The 15,846-nt window shown below is 54.7% G+C and overlaps 1 protein-coding gene and 1 long non-coding RNA gene across 3 annotated transcripts; both read left to right on the top strand.

Moving 5' to 3' along the window:
• The first annotated feature begins 543 nt into the window (after window positions 1-543).
• On the top strand, window positions 544-2,088 carry LOC138829032 (uncharacterized). The gene is made up of 3 exons (XR_011372473.1): window positions 544-685; window positions 1,113-1,258; window positions 1,501-2,088. It is a non-coding gene; the product is annotated as an uncharacterized lncRNA (long non-coding RNA).
• A 2,643-nt stretch (window positions 2,089-4,731) lies between these two features.
• On the top strand, window positions 4,732-15,570 carry Six3 (SIX homeobox 3). Of its 2 annotated transcripts, none has more exons than XM_070025006.1 (3): window positions 4,732-4,823; window positions 12,503-13,355; window positions 15,127-15,570. In XM_070025006.1, exons 1-3 carry the CDS (start codon window positions 4,769-4,771, stop codon window positions 15,317-15,319), a joined length of 1,101 nt encoding a protein of 366 aa, XP_069881107.1. In that variant the 5' UTR covers window positions 4,732-4,768; the 3' UTR covers window positions 15,320-15,570. The 2 variants fall into 2 exon arrangements, with proteins under 2 accessions (XP_069881107.1, XP_069881108.1); XM_070025007.1 differs by lacking the exon at window positions 4,732-4,823 and having other exon boundaries at window positions 12,511-12,664; window positions 12,710-13,355; window positions 15,127-15,319.
• The last annotated feature ends 276 nt before the right edge of the window (window positions 15,571-15,846 follow it).

Here is a 15,846-nt window from a genome sequence, read left to right on the forward strand (position 1 = left end):
GGCCGCACCGCCAGGAGGGCGCACGTCGGGCGCGTCCCACGGGCTCCGGGCCTCGAGCTGGGGAGCCCCGGTCCTCGCTTCCCACAAATCCAGCCCGCGGGCCTCCCTCCCCAAAAGACAGTAGGGACAGCGAGGCCGACAGTTCAGCTTCACCCCTCCAGGACCTAGCAAGGCTGAGGGGAGACTCCAGGCTAATGTCCTCCGTCCAGAAACGGGGTGAGGCTGAGACGCGCTGGAGTTGTCTGGCAGCGGTGCCAGCAGCCCGAGAGGGGGCCAGGCAGCTCCCAGGTGGACGCAGACCGAGGGGGCGACCAACTTGGCCGAGACGAGACTCCTGCCTGCCGGAGAGGGCCTCGGCTAAGAAGGCAGCGGGAGGAGACTGTTGCAAACAGCTCTTCCTCATACATATTTCATTACACAATCAGATAATGCGTCCCACCACCTTCTCAATTATTCACAGATAAACATTTTCAAGACGTTTTGACATCTGTCTTAGTGCCTGCTATTAATTTAGTAATCACTGTAGTTAAAAATGTATGGGATTTTTGCCGTCGGAGTACCTCCTCTCGGCGCGCGGGCCCAGTGTTGGGCTGCGGCAGGGAGCCGGGCCCTCGGGAGTGAAGACACCTTTGGAAGTGAGATGGCCTGTCCAGAGCGCTGACACTGTTATGGAAAGATTAAAGAGGTATCTGGTTATTGTTTTATATATATATATATTATTGTCGGAGGTGACGACTGCCACCTCCCCCCGCCGCTCACCCTCCCCTCACTCTTTTTTCCACAGCAGCCTGAAATCCACCACGCTATTTAGTCCTTTGCCCCGGGCAGCGGAAATGGTTTGTTTCATCCAGGCAACCAGGTTGCAGAGGCAATGCTAGTCTGCTTGAATGAGACAGAGAGATATAGATTGATGGTGATAGATAGATAGATAGATAGATAGATAGATAGATAGATAGATAGATAGATATATAGATAGATAGATAGATAGATAGTGGTAAGTAGGGTAGCTCCAATCATAAAGCTGTTTAGTATTCCTCTCTAAAACAAAACACATCGAACAATAGGAGTCTGGCTCAAGACATCCCAAACCTCTGACGATTTTGCTCTCCTAGGCCATATCCTCCACAGAGGTAACAAGGACATTTTGAGAAAAATGAATTTGCTCCTGGGACTGTACATGGTATATTTGGGGCTATGAGAAAATGTGTTGCTTTTCTGCGTGCATGATAAATGCTGAAATGGACACAACTATGTACAGGTAATTTTTTGAAAATTCTTGTAAGATTGTAATATTTCCTTATAATATTTCCTTATAATATTTCTTAAACAGCAAATGCTACTGCTTATTATAAGGACTCTAGATAAACTACCCCCCAAGATGGGGGAGACTATCCCAAGGCAAATAAATTTGTTTCTTTGTGCTCTGAGTCTCATCTACAAAGTTAAGACTTTGGGTCTGGAATGATGAATCAGTAACTTCTTTCTGTCCTTTTGTCCCAGTCACTTTCTGAGGTGAGTCAGCAGATGAATTCTCACTTGAAAATAAGCAACAACAACAACAAAAAACAAAACCCAACAAACCTGTGTGGAGATAAATAGCCTTTGAAGAAGCTACCTTTCCAACAAAGATGAAAATTACATGACTCCAAAGTGATCTTCACCATTTATTGCTCAAAAACCCCACAAGAACAAACTCACTTAAATTGTCCAGGAACTAAGTATAGAGTGGGCAAAGAAAAGAACAGTGCTTGTCCCAAAAAAGAAGAAATTCTTCTCTATTCACATTGGCACATCCCTTCTGTTTCTCCAACTGCATCTGCTTCGCAAGTCCTCCTGCAGTATTTGTGATAGTTTGCTACTTCTTTGCAAAAAAGGGCTCTTCTCTGACTCTGGGAAAGTGGTCATCCGACTTGCTGGCCCAGAAACTCTCTTCTATCCTTCTCTTTTAAAAAAAGAAAGAAAGAACAGCAAATCTTCCCAGATCTACACTACTTTCCGATGAGAGAGGCCAGAAAATGAGCTCAAAGAGAGAAAGTTGGGAAGTGAAGAGGAGGAAAGGCACCATTGCTCCCAGTGTGCCAGCCGGTTCTACAGGTAACCAATGGTAGCCAATGTTCAGTGCTGTTCACTAGACTCTATTTGTTAGTCAAATAGAGCTAAGTTGGAAAGCAAGCCTGTGCCTTTATGCAGTCCTAGACTGAGCAGCTCTGGAAATCCCTTTTGGAAGCCCCCTTACTTTGGCCAGGACCTCAACCTCTGTCTGGCATTGAAAAACAGGGTGAGAACGTCTCAATGTCACAAAATTAGTTTAGTAAATGATGTTTTAGAGTGTTTGTGTACAGATTTGATATGTAGGGGATCGGGATGCAAGTTGGGGTAAGAAGGACTAGAACTGAGTGGGCTACCAGTTCTTTTTTAGGACTAAACTTAGATAAGAGAAATGAAAGGGGCAAACAAGGACCCCAGTGAGAACTGAGTGTTCACATCAGAAATTAGAAACCTCTGGTAAGTAATGCTCTCTACTCAAATCCTCCTCCAGGACACAATCTCCTAGGCAAAATAACAACAACAGTAACAAACAAATACAAACAATATCTGTCAAAGTGAATCTTTTCCTGCATTGCCCTCTTCTGGGTGTCTCCAACAGAGCAAGGAGGAAGGTGAGCAGGCTGGCTTCAGGGTGGTTAATGCTATTTCTTTCTAGTTTCCAGGACTTGACCTGAAACCTTTCTTCCAGTGGACTCCATAAACTTTCTCCACTGTCCCTCTCCCAGGAAGCCATGCAAGCTACATCCTAGTTGGGCCTACCCTCCCTGTGTGCAGTTTCCTGTACATCTCCTTGTGTATCTGGGGTCACTCCATCTGGGCACTATGGCTTTTGTCTGCATTTAAAACAACAGTGCACCCATGCATTCAAATAAATATGCCTGTGGACACTTCTTTTATTCCTCAAATTTTGCTGTTAGTGTTCCTTTAATTCTCCCATGTGTGTCCGGGTACAATTTGCAGGTACCATTCATTTTGTGCAGTCAGGTGACTCATCTTGCGCCCTGAGCTCAAAAGGGCTTGACCCCTGGGTCTGCTTGAGGAAAGGAGGTGTGTAAAAGCTTTGAGTAGATGCAAGGATGATAAGACTTCTCAGCCCTAAGCTATGACTCCTAGGTTTATTTTACATCTTCATCTACCTTATTTCTTAGCCTCAAAAGGGGGAAAATAAAGACCTTCTGAAGTTTTGCAGCCACGCTCTTCGAGGAGTGTAAGACCAGCCTCTAAAACCACTCCTGATGGATTGTGGCTGGGCCTGGCCAAAGGATTGAGGAGTAGCAAAGTCTTTTTTTTTTTTTTTTTTTTTTTTTTTTTTTTGTCTCAGGGCTAGAGTCCTCATCCTGACACCGGGTGTGTGTCGGGGGTGGTGGGAGAGACCCAATAATAGAAGACTTGGAGCCCCAGGGCGAGTAATGTGAGCATAGGGGCAGAGCTCTCCACCTCAGCCTCCAGCAAGCCTCAGCTTTGTAAGTGGGGCTCGCAAGGACCGCCCCTCGGCCCCTCCTCCAGCCTCACCGCCTTGCTCGGCGCAGGGTAGGCTGTCGGAGATGAGTAACCCACCCTCTGGAGGCCACGCCATTTTTCCAGGGCCCCTAGGATCGTGGAGGAAGGGTACCCAAACCAGTAATCATAGTGTCCTAAAGTCGTCATGCGATGTATTCCTCCGCCGAATCCACCTTGCCGAAGGGCGCAGCTTCTGGTGTTTTGGGTCAGTGGAAGCGCTGGGCTAGGGCTTTGGGGTGAGGGCTGCATCTGCACGTATTCGCGTGCGACTGCCAGCAGTTTCCTGGAATCTTCTGCAAGTGTCTTCTCGTGATTGAGAAAGACGCAGACTTTGGACTAACTTCGGGTAGTTCGCATCCTTTGGGAGCAACTCCACAGACGGTCTGTCCGTCTCCCTTTCCATGCTCATAAAGTGAAGCCACCTCTCCCTCTCGCTCCTGAAGCTTCCCGAGCCAGGTCAAAGGACAAGAGTCTCCGAGGCCTGGAGGGCTAGGTCCTTATCACACACCACAGAATGTGTTGATTCCAAGGCCCAGGCTGCCTTGGGGCCCATTGAGGGCCAGGAAAGAAACGTAAGTGGGGTCAGGAGAGCTGGATAACCACCCCCACATCCACGGCGGGGTGAACTTCCAACCTCCACACACAGGACCTGCCGACCCGACAGCTGAGTGCCCACCCCGTCTGGGATCCAGATTGGCGCAGGCGGAGTGGGAGGGATGGTGAGGAAGTTGGGTTGCTACGGGATGGAGGTGGAGATGGAAAAGGAGAAGAAAAAGAGACAGGACAGGGTTGGGACGTAGGGATGAAGATAGGGGTGAGGGAGTTGGGGATGCTTCGAAGAGAGCCGGCTTTTCGCCCTGTTGTGGAGAGGTGCATCTGGCTGTTCCCTTGCCCCCCCCGCCCCAATAAAGCTAATGATGTAGTAATTTAGGAGGGGTGAGGGGCTGGGCGAAAGAAGGGAGGGGAGAGGATGGGGAAACGCGCGCCCCAAGAGCGAAAGCAAACAGCCAGCTAGGGAGGCGCTGCGGGCAGTTGAAGCTTCCCAACAGGTTAGCTAGACTGGGATCCACCCGGTATTTCGCAGGAAGGGGGGGGGTGTGGGGGGGAGAGACGGAGCGAGAGGAAGAGAGAGCCTAACTGGAAGACAGAGGGAGGGAGGGAAAGAGAGATTGGTGCGGAGACACCGAGCTGCGCGGTTTGAAAGGACTTACACTTCCTAATGAATATTTATCCGCCGCTGCTTCTTGCTCCTGGCTTCCCTTACCTTTCCGCAGGTAAGATCCTCCCTGGCCCCCAGCCCCGGGCGGGGAAAGTTCTACTACTCCCCCAATACTGGTTCGGGGGGTCAGATTGGAGAGCTCTTGGCAGACAGGGGTAGGGTGGGGGAGATCGATCACAGCTTAGGCAATGGGGACTTTTGACCCTGCACCGCCAAGAACCGCGTTCGAGGACTACCTGTATAGACTCTGTGTGTGTGTGTGCGTGCGCGCGCGCGTGTGAGAAAGGGAGAAGGAGAGAAGAGGAGGTGCAGGCACGGAGCGAGTATCAATTTGTAGTGGACTCTGGGGACGTGTTCACTTGGACTCCTTACTTGGATGCCCTGGATTTCTAGCCTTTGCTTTTCTTTGCTTCTCTCTCCCCCCCCCCCCCCCTTAGTCCCTTCCACCTCCCCAAGCTCGCTCTCCGGGCCTTTGTCCCCAATGCGGTGTCTCTCATAAAAGAGGATGAATAGTTTGGGTCCCACAGAAAGCCCCCACACAAAGATCGTTGGCCTGGGGGTACTCGGTACCCCTTCCTCCCGGCTCCTGAGCTGCTGCACGCTCTTTCTCCTTTCTCCTCTTGGGGCGCCTGGGCACAATCTAAGTAGCTAAGAGTGATGATCGGGACCCAGGGGTACCTGGAGGAACTTCTCCGGAGCTGCCTGACAGCTTTCCTGGGCTGGAACCCCGTGACCGAAGACCCCCCAGAGGGAGGGCTCTGCTTCCCCGCCGCCCGCCGCCCTCGCCGCCGCTGGCAGGAGGAGCCCGGAGAACGCGCGCCCGCCTCGAGGAAAAGAGGGAGGGGGAAAGGACAGCGCTGGGGAGGGGCTGGCGGTATAACCAGAATTCTTTAAACAGACTTACCCGGCCACCTGTTGAGAATCCATTTGTGGGCGGCTGGCTCCGGATCTGCGAATATGGACAACCCAAAAGCCAAGTTGGCAGGGGAAATTCTTTCTCTGACCGTGTCTGACACGGTCCTCCAAGGCTCGCGGTTCTGCACTGGGGTCGCGAGGCTGTAGAGCCAAGAGCTCCTCTTTGCGGGATGCCCTCGCCACACCAGCGCCCCCAGGTCCCCTACCTCCTCAGCTCAGAGGCCAGAGGCGTAGAACCCTCGGACTAGGCGCTCGGGGCTCAGCGTCAGCAGCTCGGGCTTAAGCCGGAGCAGGTTTTCTAAGCCCTGCTCAGAAGTCAAGAGCAGCAGCGCCGCCGCTCCGCGCGGGCCTTTCATGCCGCAGCCGTTCCTTATTCTTGTGTCTTGGCCTCTCTGGGCGCCCCGGGACAAAGCCCCCGGGGTCCGGCCGCACCCTTCCAGCTAAATCCCCTTCGGGGTCAGTGCGCTACCAGCACCGGGCCGCGCGCCTCTCCAGCCAGCCGTGTGGCTCTTAAAGAGCCTCACCCCCACCCCTCCACCCCACGCGCTCAGACCCCCACCTCCCCTCCCCTCTCCTCCGGATCAAGCCCCCGACGCCGACGCCTGAGGTCCCCGCTGCCCCGACCAACGCCCGTGGACTCTCAGCCCCCTCCTCTCGCCTCCTCCCCCGAGCAGCCAGTGGGCCTGGCCTCGGGGCCAGGGAGCTAAATTCTACCCCTCCGTCCCCTTGTGTTCAACAGTACCCCCTCACCCCAACTCTCCAGATTATCTCTGCCCTTACTTTTACCTTTGGATGGATTATGCGCTGGACACTACTTTTGCTTAGCTCAGCGATGATCCCTAAAGAGTGTCAGTTTTGGCTTGACTGAGGGTGTGTGTGGGGAGATGGGGGCAGGGCATGCCAGTGGAGCTGGATAGAAGGAGGGGAATGCAAGAAGGGAGGGCCAGATGGACAGGAAAGACTCTGCTATCCCAAGCCCCACTTGGCCTTTTGGCAGACGGAGAAAGCTGGCCCAGTTCTGCCCCTTCCTAGAGATGTTCACGCTGGAATGGGATCTTAAGGTTACCATCTGACCAAGCTTGCAGCTTGTCCCAGGGATTGTGGGCACATGGGGGTAGGTTCCAGAAGCCCCTAATGGTGGATCTGAGAGCATTGCACATTCCCAGCCCAGGGCATTCACTTTCCAAAAAGTAACCTCTAAGGGCCCAGGGTAAGAGGCAATGAAGGAAAAAGAGTCAACTCTTCCTAAGGAACGAGGCACAATTTCTAATATAGTTGCTTATATTTACTAGCCTTTACTTGCACCCAAGAAAAGGGGAAAGTGTGGAGTAAATAATTGCCTTAGCTTCCTTTTCTTCCAGAGCTTTCCCGCTCTTCTGCTCCCCTGGCCTGTTATTAAATGCTGACTCACGAGAGTGGCACTGCTAGGGTACTTTCTTCAGGCCTCTTCAGGACTAGAAATACAATTTAAGAGAGAGGAGGGAGAGAGAGAGAGAGAGAGAGGGAGAGAGAGAGAGAGAGAGAGAGAGAGAGAGAGAGAGAGAGAGAGAGAGAGAGAGAGACCTCAGAAGGGACAGTTAGGGGAGAAATATGAAAGGTTGGGGTAGGCTATGATACCCTGCAGTATCATTCACTGCCAACAGTCATGTCATTTGAGTGTTTGGCTCTGTGGGTGGTGGGAACAATGGTGAATTGGGGAGCTGAACACACCCACCCTTTCTCCATGCAGGGCCTGGTTCTTGCTGTCAGAAGAGGAGTAGTGGGGAGAAATGCAAGGCCTCCTGGCTAGTAGAAACCAAAGGAACTTGAAGAGGGAGCCTAGAAAACTGATCCTCCCCTGGGCATCTGACCTCTGCCACTCAGACATTAGTCCAGGTGCACCTTTAAGGAAACCGGGATGCTAATTGATTTAAGGTTGTCTCTCTTGGGGGAGGCTCAAGGTGTAACCCCCGGGCTAGATCCCTGGCTGCGAAGTCGGCCTCCCTTCCCTCCTCCGCACCCCTCCCCCAGCGGCGTTCACATCTCCCAAGTCTCTGGCTCCTTTCTCTTAGGGCTACATCATGGCAGCCAGCTAGGCTGTGTGCGTTTGTGCCCACCCTCCTAGGCCTGGCAGTGGGAGGTGTTGTGGCCCAAGACAGAGCCAAACTTCTCTTGTCTGAGGATGTGGGGGGTGGATGGGGCCTTTAGCTGGCGGCAGGACTCATTAGGCAGAGTGGGGTGCGGAGAGGTGCGCGCCGCCGGCCCCTGAGGCCGCTTTTGAGCCGTCGGGGCAGCTTCATTAAGCGGCGCTAACAAGGCGTACAAATGCCTGGCCTAGCAGCTTTCTTGCAATGCCGGGGCCTTAGCAGGGCGCCGGGCTAATGAGGGTCACTCAAAGGGGCTGATCAAATATTCAAATTTCCCCGCACGCCGGGAACTTTTATGCACGGAGAAAGTTGAGGCAACTGAGCTGTGTTTACGGTTCGGGGCGACAATTGCTTGAAGCGCGGGTCCCCGGCGGCTAAGGGAGGGGGCAGGGGGTGCGGGGGAGGGGGTAGTTGTTGTTGTTGTTGTTTTTCAAAGGAAAGTAATCGGGGTCCTTGAAGGGCTTCAGCGGCCTCCCCGCCTGCGTGCTTCGCTCCCCTGCGCCCTCCCTGGCGGTCCGCGCCAGGCTCCTAAGTTTTCCGCTAGCGGGGAGGCCCAGACTATAGGCCACCCGGTCAGCCTCCACATCCAAACGTCCTGGGAGCCGGAAGGACTAACCTTCCTGGGCTACCTGAATCTGATCCTTAGAGTTGAGCGAGCCCCGAGTGCATCCTTCTTAGCCCTGCCGAATCGTCCTCTCCCGGAGGTCTGCAGACCTCTGGCTTTCTCTGTAACCAGAAACAAGGGAGCGTTTGGGTGGGAGGGAGGGAGTCTCCAGGGTTTGTCTCCTGGATGCAAACTGTTTAAGATTTCTCAGTGCTGGGGCCTAGTAGCTCATGATAGGTAAACACTGTCCAGTAGTCAGAAGCCCTCTTTCCTCCCGCACCATCTTCTGATCACAGAGGTGGGGTGGAAGTGGAGGCGGTGGTGGCAGTTTTGTTCAGCACAGGTGATTTAGGCCTGTACTCACGCCAGGTCCCAGATCTGGGAGAGTGAGCGGCCAGAGTCCAAAGGGGGACGATCTACAGTCGCCCAAAGCTGACCCGTTCCCTAGGATACACTGCGGGTGCAGTCTTCGCTAGCGGGCCATCTCCTCCAGGCGTTCCCTGCGGGCTGACTTCCTAAACCTCGAGCTTAGTCCTCAGACCAGCCAGCAAGAAAGGCCGCCTGCGTCCTGGAAACCCAAGGCCCCTACCCGCCCCTCCTCCCTAGCTCTCAAAGCCTGGGAATTTGAGAGAAGAAGCCTCTGGAGCTCCACAGCACCCCCTTTCCATCCAAACACGCACTCATCACCCTGAAACCCAGACCCAGCGGAGGCTGCGCTCCGGGCTACGCCGGAAACCATTCTTTCCACCCGCTCCGAGGACCAGCTGCAACCGCCTTCCCCGCCCAGCTCCCGGGACTCTCAACTTACGGGCTTCAAGCGGCCGGCGTAAAGCTTCCGGCCCGAGCGGAGAGGCGCTCCGGGCGGCGGGTCCGCAAACGGGGCTCGGCGGGCGGCGCGGAGCTCGGCTCCGCGGAGAGGCGCCGACAGCTGGGAGCTGCTGCCCGCCCCGCCGCGGCCGGCCAAGTCCGGGCGCACAAAGCTGAGCGCCCCTTCGGCTGCCCTCCTAGCTTTGCGCTCCTCGAGCCGCGGCTGCCATCTGAACTGATGGGGGTGCGGCGAGCCGGCGGGCTCCCCGGTAGAGGCTTGCGGAGCCGGGGTACCGCCGAGCCGAGCCTCAGCTCCTCTTTTCTCAATTCTCCCAGAGTGGCAAGGGTTTTCGATTTCAATCTGCGCTTTCGGCAGAGCCCCGCGGCACCTGCCCAGCCTCCCTTGGGGCTGGCACCACCACCACGGGGAGAGGCCAGGTCGCCCCCACCCCACGCAGAGGCGGGGGTTGTAGGGATTGGGAGGGACTGACCGGGTTCACCCGCCCGACCGGCGCCTAGGTCCTCGGCTCCGGGGAGGGGGGGGGGAGATGCAGTTTCGGGGTCACGAGCTGCTTTCAAAAAGTTGAACACAATATTCGGAAACCCACCCGTAGGAATGCTTCCCCCCCACGCGGCACAATACCCACTCCCCTCCCCTTTTTCATTCCTTCCTCCCCCCGCTTCCTCCTGCCCCTTCCCCCTCCCACCTTTCAGCCTGTAATCCTTCCCCTACGAGAGAAAGGATCGGGAAGAAAAGATGAAGTGTCTTGTTTTTGTGTCCCAACCTCTGGGCTCTTTTCTTGGCCCGCAGTGAACGACCGCCCAGAGTTTCACAGCTAAAGGGAAAAGGAAGATATTTGGAGAGAAGGGACCTCCGAAGTGGGGCCTGACAGATCCTCGCTTTGGGGGAATATTTCTTTGCCCCAATCAGCGGGGCTTAGGTGAGATCCCCTACTGCCTCTGGCTGAAGAAGTCCTTGTGGGCTGCTCGCCCAACCCCAGGTCTCCTAAGTCATCTATAGGAAGCCATAGGAAGCCTGACGCAGCAAGGGTCCAGGCCTAAATGCGGGGCCTGAGCTCTAAGTTTAGGGGCTAGGACAGTCTCAGCTCCAGTCACGTTAGGTTCCCATTTAAATTCTTCCTCAGTCTCTTTTTCTCTCCTTCTTCATTGAGCTCTCCAAAGTGGTGTAGACCCAGCGCCGGGGCCCCAGATCTGCATTGGAATGCAGAAAAGATCTTTTTTTAAAAAAAAAAGTTTTGAATTCCTCAATGATTTTTTCTTCTGGAAAGGCAGCTTAGGATAATTATTTCAGCTTTATTGAGGGCAGATTAGTTGAAGTCTGGGCGCTGCGTTTCAATACGCGTTGTACACGGGCCGACAATGTGGGCATTGTTGGCTACTGTGTGTGAATCCATTCAACATATACACTTTTTAACACCAAACCGAATCCTGTCTAAATATACACAGTGCGTGGGGAAAGACGTCTCTGACCCGGACAAATCTGCGTAAATCACACTTCCATAGTTACAGAAGCCTCACAAAAGGAGGCCGGGGCTCAAGATGCTGATTACATCTTCTTAAAAGCAACATATCTAAGAATAAATGCTCATGCCTGGTCTGGGGCTATAGTGTGGGGGAGAGAGGGAACGCTCCCTGTGCAATCCCTGGACATCGTATGGACATTGTAGAGGCTTGTTTTATTATTTATTATAATTGTTATTTACCGTACGAACAAGTAAGCAATTCTCAGAGCTATACATATGCTCAGTGTTGCCTCCAAACTTCCAGTGCCTTTCTTGGGCTGGTGAGCAGGCCCAGAGCCTTTTCTGCTGTCTGTGGGTAGGGTGTGTGTTGGGAAGGGGAGCAGGCATCTTTGGACTCCCAGGGTCCAGATGGCTCCTAGGTTTCTGGGCTCCCATAGCTTCTTCACAACTGTCCAAGGTGACCAAAGTCTTGAGGGTGAGGACAAAGAGTTGGTTTGCTTTTTCAGATGAAAAAGCAATCACTATTTTAAATTATGAGAGTTAGGAGAAATCAAGATTCCTTGACTGAGAGTTGAGGAGTCAATGTAGAGAGAGTTGGGATAAATGTAGCCCAGTGCACTGCGTCCTGGGCTCAAGCTCCTAGTTCCCACATGCCCTTCTTCATCAAAGTGGGATTCCTAAGGAAGCTGCGTCAGTGTGTGATGGGCCCCATGATCCTTCCTTCCTTCCTTCCTTCCTTCCTTCCTTCCTTTCTTTCTTTCTTTCTTTCTTTCTTTCTTTCTTTCTTTCTTTCTTTCTTTCTTTCTTTTTCTCTTCCTTTCTCTTTTCTTGCCTTTTCTTCTCTCTTTCTTTCCTTCCTTCCTGCCTTCCTTCCACTATTAGTATTCACATAGGCAGAAAGAGGCAGCTGATGAGCACACTAAGTGCAAACCTTGCGGGCTCCGCGGGCTTCCTGGAGCCCTGAAGAGGGCCTCTTGCCTTCCCACAAAAATAGCCCCTGAAATCGGTCATCTCGGTCAACTACTCTGTGTCCACAGCTTTTCCAATTTCTAGACCAACTTCTTTGGGAAAGAGTGGAAGAAGGCAGGAGAGAGGGGAAAGAGAGAGATAAGAGAGGGAAGTGGAGAGATTAAGAGTTGCAAAGATTTGAAAAAAAAATCTGTTTCTCCCCCTTCTCTCTCCTTCCCTCCCCCCCCCCCCCACTCTGGCTAAGTGGAAAAACCGTCCTTACGTTCTCGGTATTGATTGGCAGGGCTGACAGTGATTGGCAGTGGTTGCCATGGCAACGCCACAACGACACGCCGCAGACCAATAGAAAAGCGAAACAAAATGTTTCAATGCTGCACTCACTGTGGATTTAGGGGAGATATTATGAGGCTGTTGTCATTAGGGCGATTGCTGTGGAATCGCTGAATCTTGACTCGGCGGTGGTTGGCTCTCGCTCTGCTCTCTCTCCCACTCCCTCTCCCTCTGTCTCGGGTTCTCTCTCTCTCTCTCTCTCTCTCTCTCTCTCTCTCTCTCTCTCTCTCTCTCTCTCTCTCTCTGCGCGCGCGCACCGGGCCGCTCGCTCTCCTTCCTCCCTCTCTATGTGGCTGCGCGGGTGTGTGTGTGTGTGGATGTGTGTGGGGTGTGGGTGTCCCTTACGTCCTTCCTCCTCCCCCTCCTCCTCCTTCTGCTCCCCCCTCCTATCCCTCTCCTCCTCCCCCCTCTCCTCTCCCTCCTCCTGGTCCTCATCGCCCCTCTCCTCCTCTTCCTCCCCTCTCTCTTCCTCTCCCTGAATTTTCTCCTCTCCTCTCAGGTCAGTCCATGGTTTTCCGCTCCCCCCTAGACCTCTATTCCTCCCACTTCTTGTTGCCAAACTTCGCCGATTCTCACCACTGCTCCCTACTTCTGGCGAGTAGCGGCGGCGGGAACAGTGCGGGAGGCGGCGGCGGCGGCGGCGGCGGCGCGGGAGGCGGCGGCGGCGGCGGCGGCAGCGGCGGCGGCGGCGGGAACCGTGCGGGAGGCGGCGGTGCTGGCGGAGCAGGCGGCGGCGGCAGCGGCGGCGGCGGCTCCAGGGCCCCCCCGGAAGAGTTGTCCATGTTCCAGCTGCCCACCCTCAACTTCTCGCCGGAGCAGGTGGCCAGCGTCTGCGAGACGCTGGAGGAGACGGGCGACATCGAGCGGCTGGGCCGCTTCCTCTGGTCGCTGCCCGTGGCCCCCGGGGCTTGCGAGGCCATCAACAAACACGAGTCGATCCTGCGCGCGCGCGCCGTGGTGGCCTTCCACACGGGCAACTTCCGCGACCTCTACCACATCCTGGAGAACCACAAGTTCACCAAGGAATCTCACGGCAAGCTTCAGGCCATGTGGCTCGAGGCGCATTACCAGGAGGCCGAGAAGCTGCGCGGCCGCCCGCTCGGCCCGGTGGACAAGTACCGCGTGCGCAAGAAGTTCCCGCTGCCGCGCACCATCTGGGACGGCGAGCAGAAGACGCATTGCTTCAAGGAGCGGACTCGGAGCCTGCTGCGGGAGTGGTACCTGCAGGACCCCTACCCCAACCCCAGCAAGAAACGCGAACTGGCGCAGGCCACCGGCCTCACTCCCACACAAGTAGGCAACTGGTTTAAGAACCGGCGGCAGCGCGACCGCGCCGCAGCGGCCAAGAACAGGTCAGTGGGGGGGGGGTTCTCTGGGAGGAACCCCGCAATCCTTGCGGGCTGCTGGGTTGAAATACAGGCCACCAGGGAACGGGTTTAGGGGGAAGGGGGCGGCTGCCCAGCGCAGGAGAGACTGGGGCTCTCTGGCTAGTTGGAGAAAGTTTGCGATTGCCCCGGGACAGGGGATGCGCACTGGGGTTTATTGACTGCTTTGCTCCAAAAGGGCTTTTGTCCAAATGAAGGGAGGGTAGCGTGCGGCCTTGGGCCTCACCGCCCGCCCGTGGTGGCCGCCCCTGGAGTCGGTTCCGGGCGCTGCACCTCAGCCCTGGCTCCAGCTAGGCACTCTTCTGAGTCTAGAGACGGGGAGGGAAAGAAAGTGGGCCTTGCTATTTCATTCTTACGTGGAGTGCTTTGGGGTGTGTGTGGGGGGGGGCTGAGGGGAATCCACACACATCAGGGACAGGAAAGCGAACCTGGGTCCCGACCACAAAGGGAAAAAGGTCGGGCGGCCACTTTGCTGGAGACATTCTTCCCCAAACGTAGCGCGTTGGCTGACCCTGAACTGGAGAGCCTGGCCAGGGGGTGGAGAAGGTGTGTGTGTGTGTGTGTGTGTGTGTGTGTGTGTGTGTGTGTGTGTGTGTGTGTGTGTGTGTGTGTGTGTGTGTGTGTGTGTTCACCTCCACCTATGCTTGCCTTCCTTTCCTGGCCAAGGAATATCTCTTTGGTCCACTAAGTTGGGGAAGTTAGGGAGCAAGCAAGTTAGCCATAAAGTTATAAAGTTGTACTGGGCTTGTTGGTGGCTAGAGCGATGTGGGGAGGAAGTGAGGAGCGGTGGAAGAACAGAGAGAAGGAAAGGACTAAGCTAACTGTAAGCCACGATAGGAACCCTGGGTCCCCGCTCAGCTTGAAAAGGCTCAGGGCCTAGTATAGGGCAGAGAGCCTGCCCCCAACTGCTGACAGCTGCTAGGGGCTGAGTGTGAGTTCGTGGAGTGTGTTTGGGTTTAGGTATCCCAGGCCTGCACCCACTGCCCTCTCACCCCTACCTCTAGAGCCCACTTTTCGCCTGATGAGGGGACTGCCCAAAGACAGGATAGGCCTTCTTGCAGGAAGAACTGTGACACACTAGGTCGCATAGCCGGTTTCTAGTCCAGGAAAGAGCCAGATACCACTCTCTGCATTCTTCCTCTTCCTTTTCCCCTTCCTCTTCCCCATTTTCCCACTTCCAGCTCCCCTATTTTTTTTTCTATCCCGGATCCTGCGCTTTTGCACCAGAATCCCGAAAGCAAAGCCAGCAGGTCCTACAGGGGAGAGGCGGCCAGGGAGAAGCCCGAAGCTTTGGGGATGTGTTTGGGAAAGCATGGGTAGCACTTCGGGAACCCCACATCTCTTTAAGCAGCCGGCTATATCTGAAAAGCCCTTTGGGGTTAGAGAGGAAGAAGCTCTGTGTTCCTTCCCTACTTCTGCTCCTTTACGATTCCGAGACCTTTGCTGTTTGCCCAGATCATACCCCCGCAGGCCCGAGACACCCCCTCTCCACCCAGGCGGGTTTCTATCTGGGGAGCTTTGGAAAACCTCTCTTGGGAAGGGAGCTTAGGCTCACGGGCGGGCTAATTGCAGCTAGGTGCCCGGAGAAAAAGAATACAAGGAGCACGGTGCAGTTGGGGGGCAGTGACTTCGGGGCTCGGGTTGGGGGAGGCTAGGATTGGGGGGGAGTAGCGGGAGGCAGCGGGTGGCTGGCCACTGTTTCAAGGCCAGCACGGCTCTCTCTCTCTCTCTGCTGCAGGCTCCAGCACCAGGCCATCGGACCGAGCGGCATGCGTTCGCTGGCCGAGCCTGGCTGTCCGACGCACGGCTCGGCAGAGTCGCCGTCCACGGCGGCCAGCCCGACCACCAGCGTGTCCAGCCTGACAGAGCGCGCAGACACCGGCACCTCCATCCTCTCGGTAACCTCCAGCGACTCGGAATGTGATGTATGATAGCCAAGGCGGCCCTCCTCCCCTACCCCTTCCCTCTCCAAGTCCTCCTCCTCCTCCTTCTCCTCCTCCTCACCACCTCCTCCTTCTCCTCTTCACCCACCTCCTCTCCCTTCAATTCCCACTCCATCCCCAGAACAAACCGAAAATCAGGATACACAACCATACACACATGAGTCCACATACACTCCCACCCCAGCCAAAAATATATATAAAAACCAAGAAAAATAAATTAACCGCAAACCACCAACAACTCCCCGACCATCTAACACCATGGCCATCCCCAAAAGGACCGCGACGCCAACGGTCACAAATGATGCTGTTGCGGGCAGAGAACATAAAAGAAGTGACCATTGTATACTTTCTAGGACAAGCACGGCTTCTCCTTTTGGTTCCCACGGACCCGGCACCCCACCTGCATGACGATTTATTTGTATCTGGGAAAATATTCTCTCTAGTTAAAAATGATTTAAAGAGTCGACTATACAAAAACAACCATAACCACGATGACAAGACGACAAAAGCAAAAC

This window comes from Dipodomys merriami, unplaced genomic scaffold, assembly GCF_024711535.1.
Source record: "Dipodomys merriami isolate MVZ:Mamm:240054 unplaced genomic scaffold, mDipMer1.0.p SCAF_17, whole genome shotgun sequence".
NCBI classification, from domain to species: domain Eukaryota; kingdom Metazoa; phylum Chordata; class Mammalia; order Rodentia; family Heteromyidae; genus Dipodomys; species Dipodomys merriami.

Coding starts and splice junctions, on each gene's coding strand:
- Six3 (XM_070025006.1), top strand. CDS start 4,769: ATGAATATTTATCCGCCGCTGCTTCTTGCTCCTGGCTTCCCTTACCTT. Junction 4,824..12,502: donor CTTCCCTTACCTTTCCGCAG/GTAAGATCCTCC, acceptor CTCTCCTCTCAG/GTCAGTCCATGGTTTTCCGC. Junction 13,356..15,126: donor GCCGCAGCGGCCAAGAACAG/GTCAGTGGGGGG, acceptor TCTCTGCTGCAG/GCTCCAGCACCAGGCCATCG.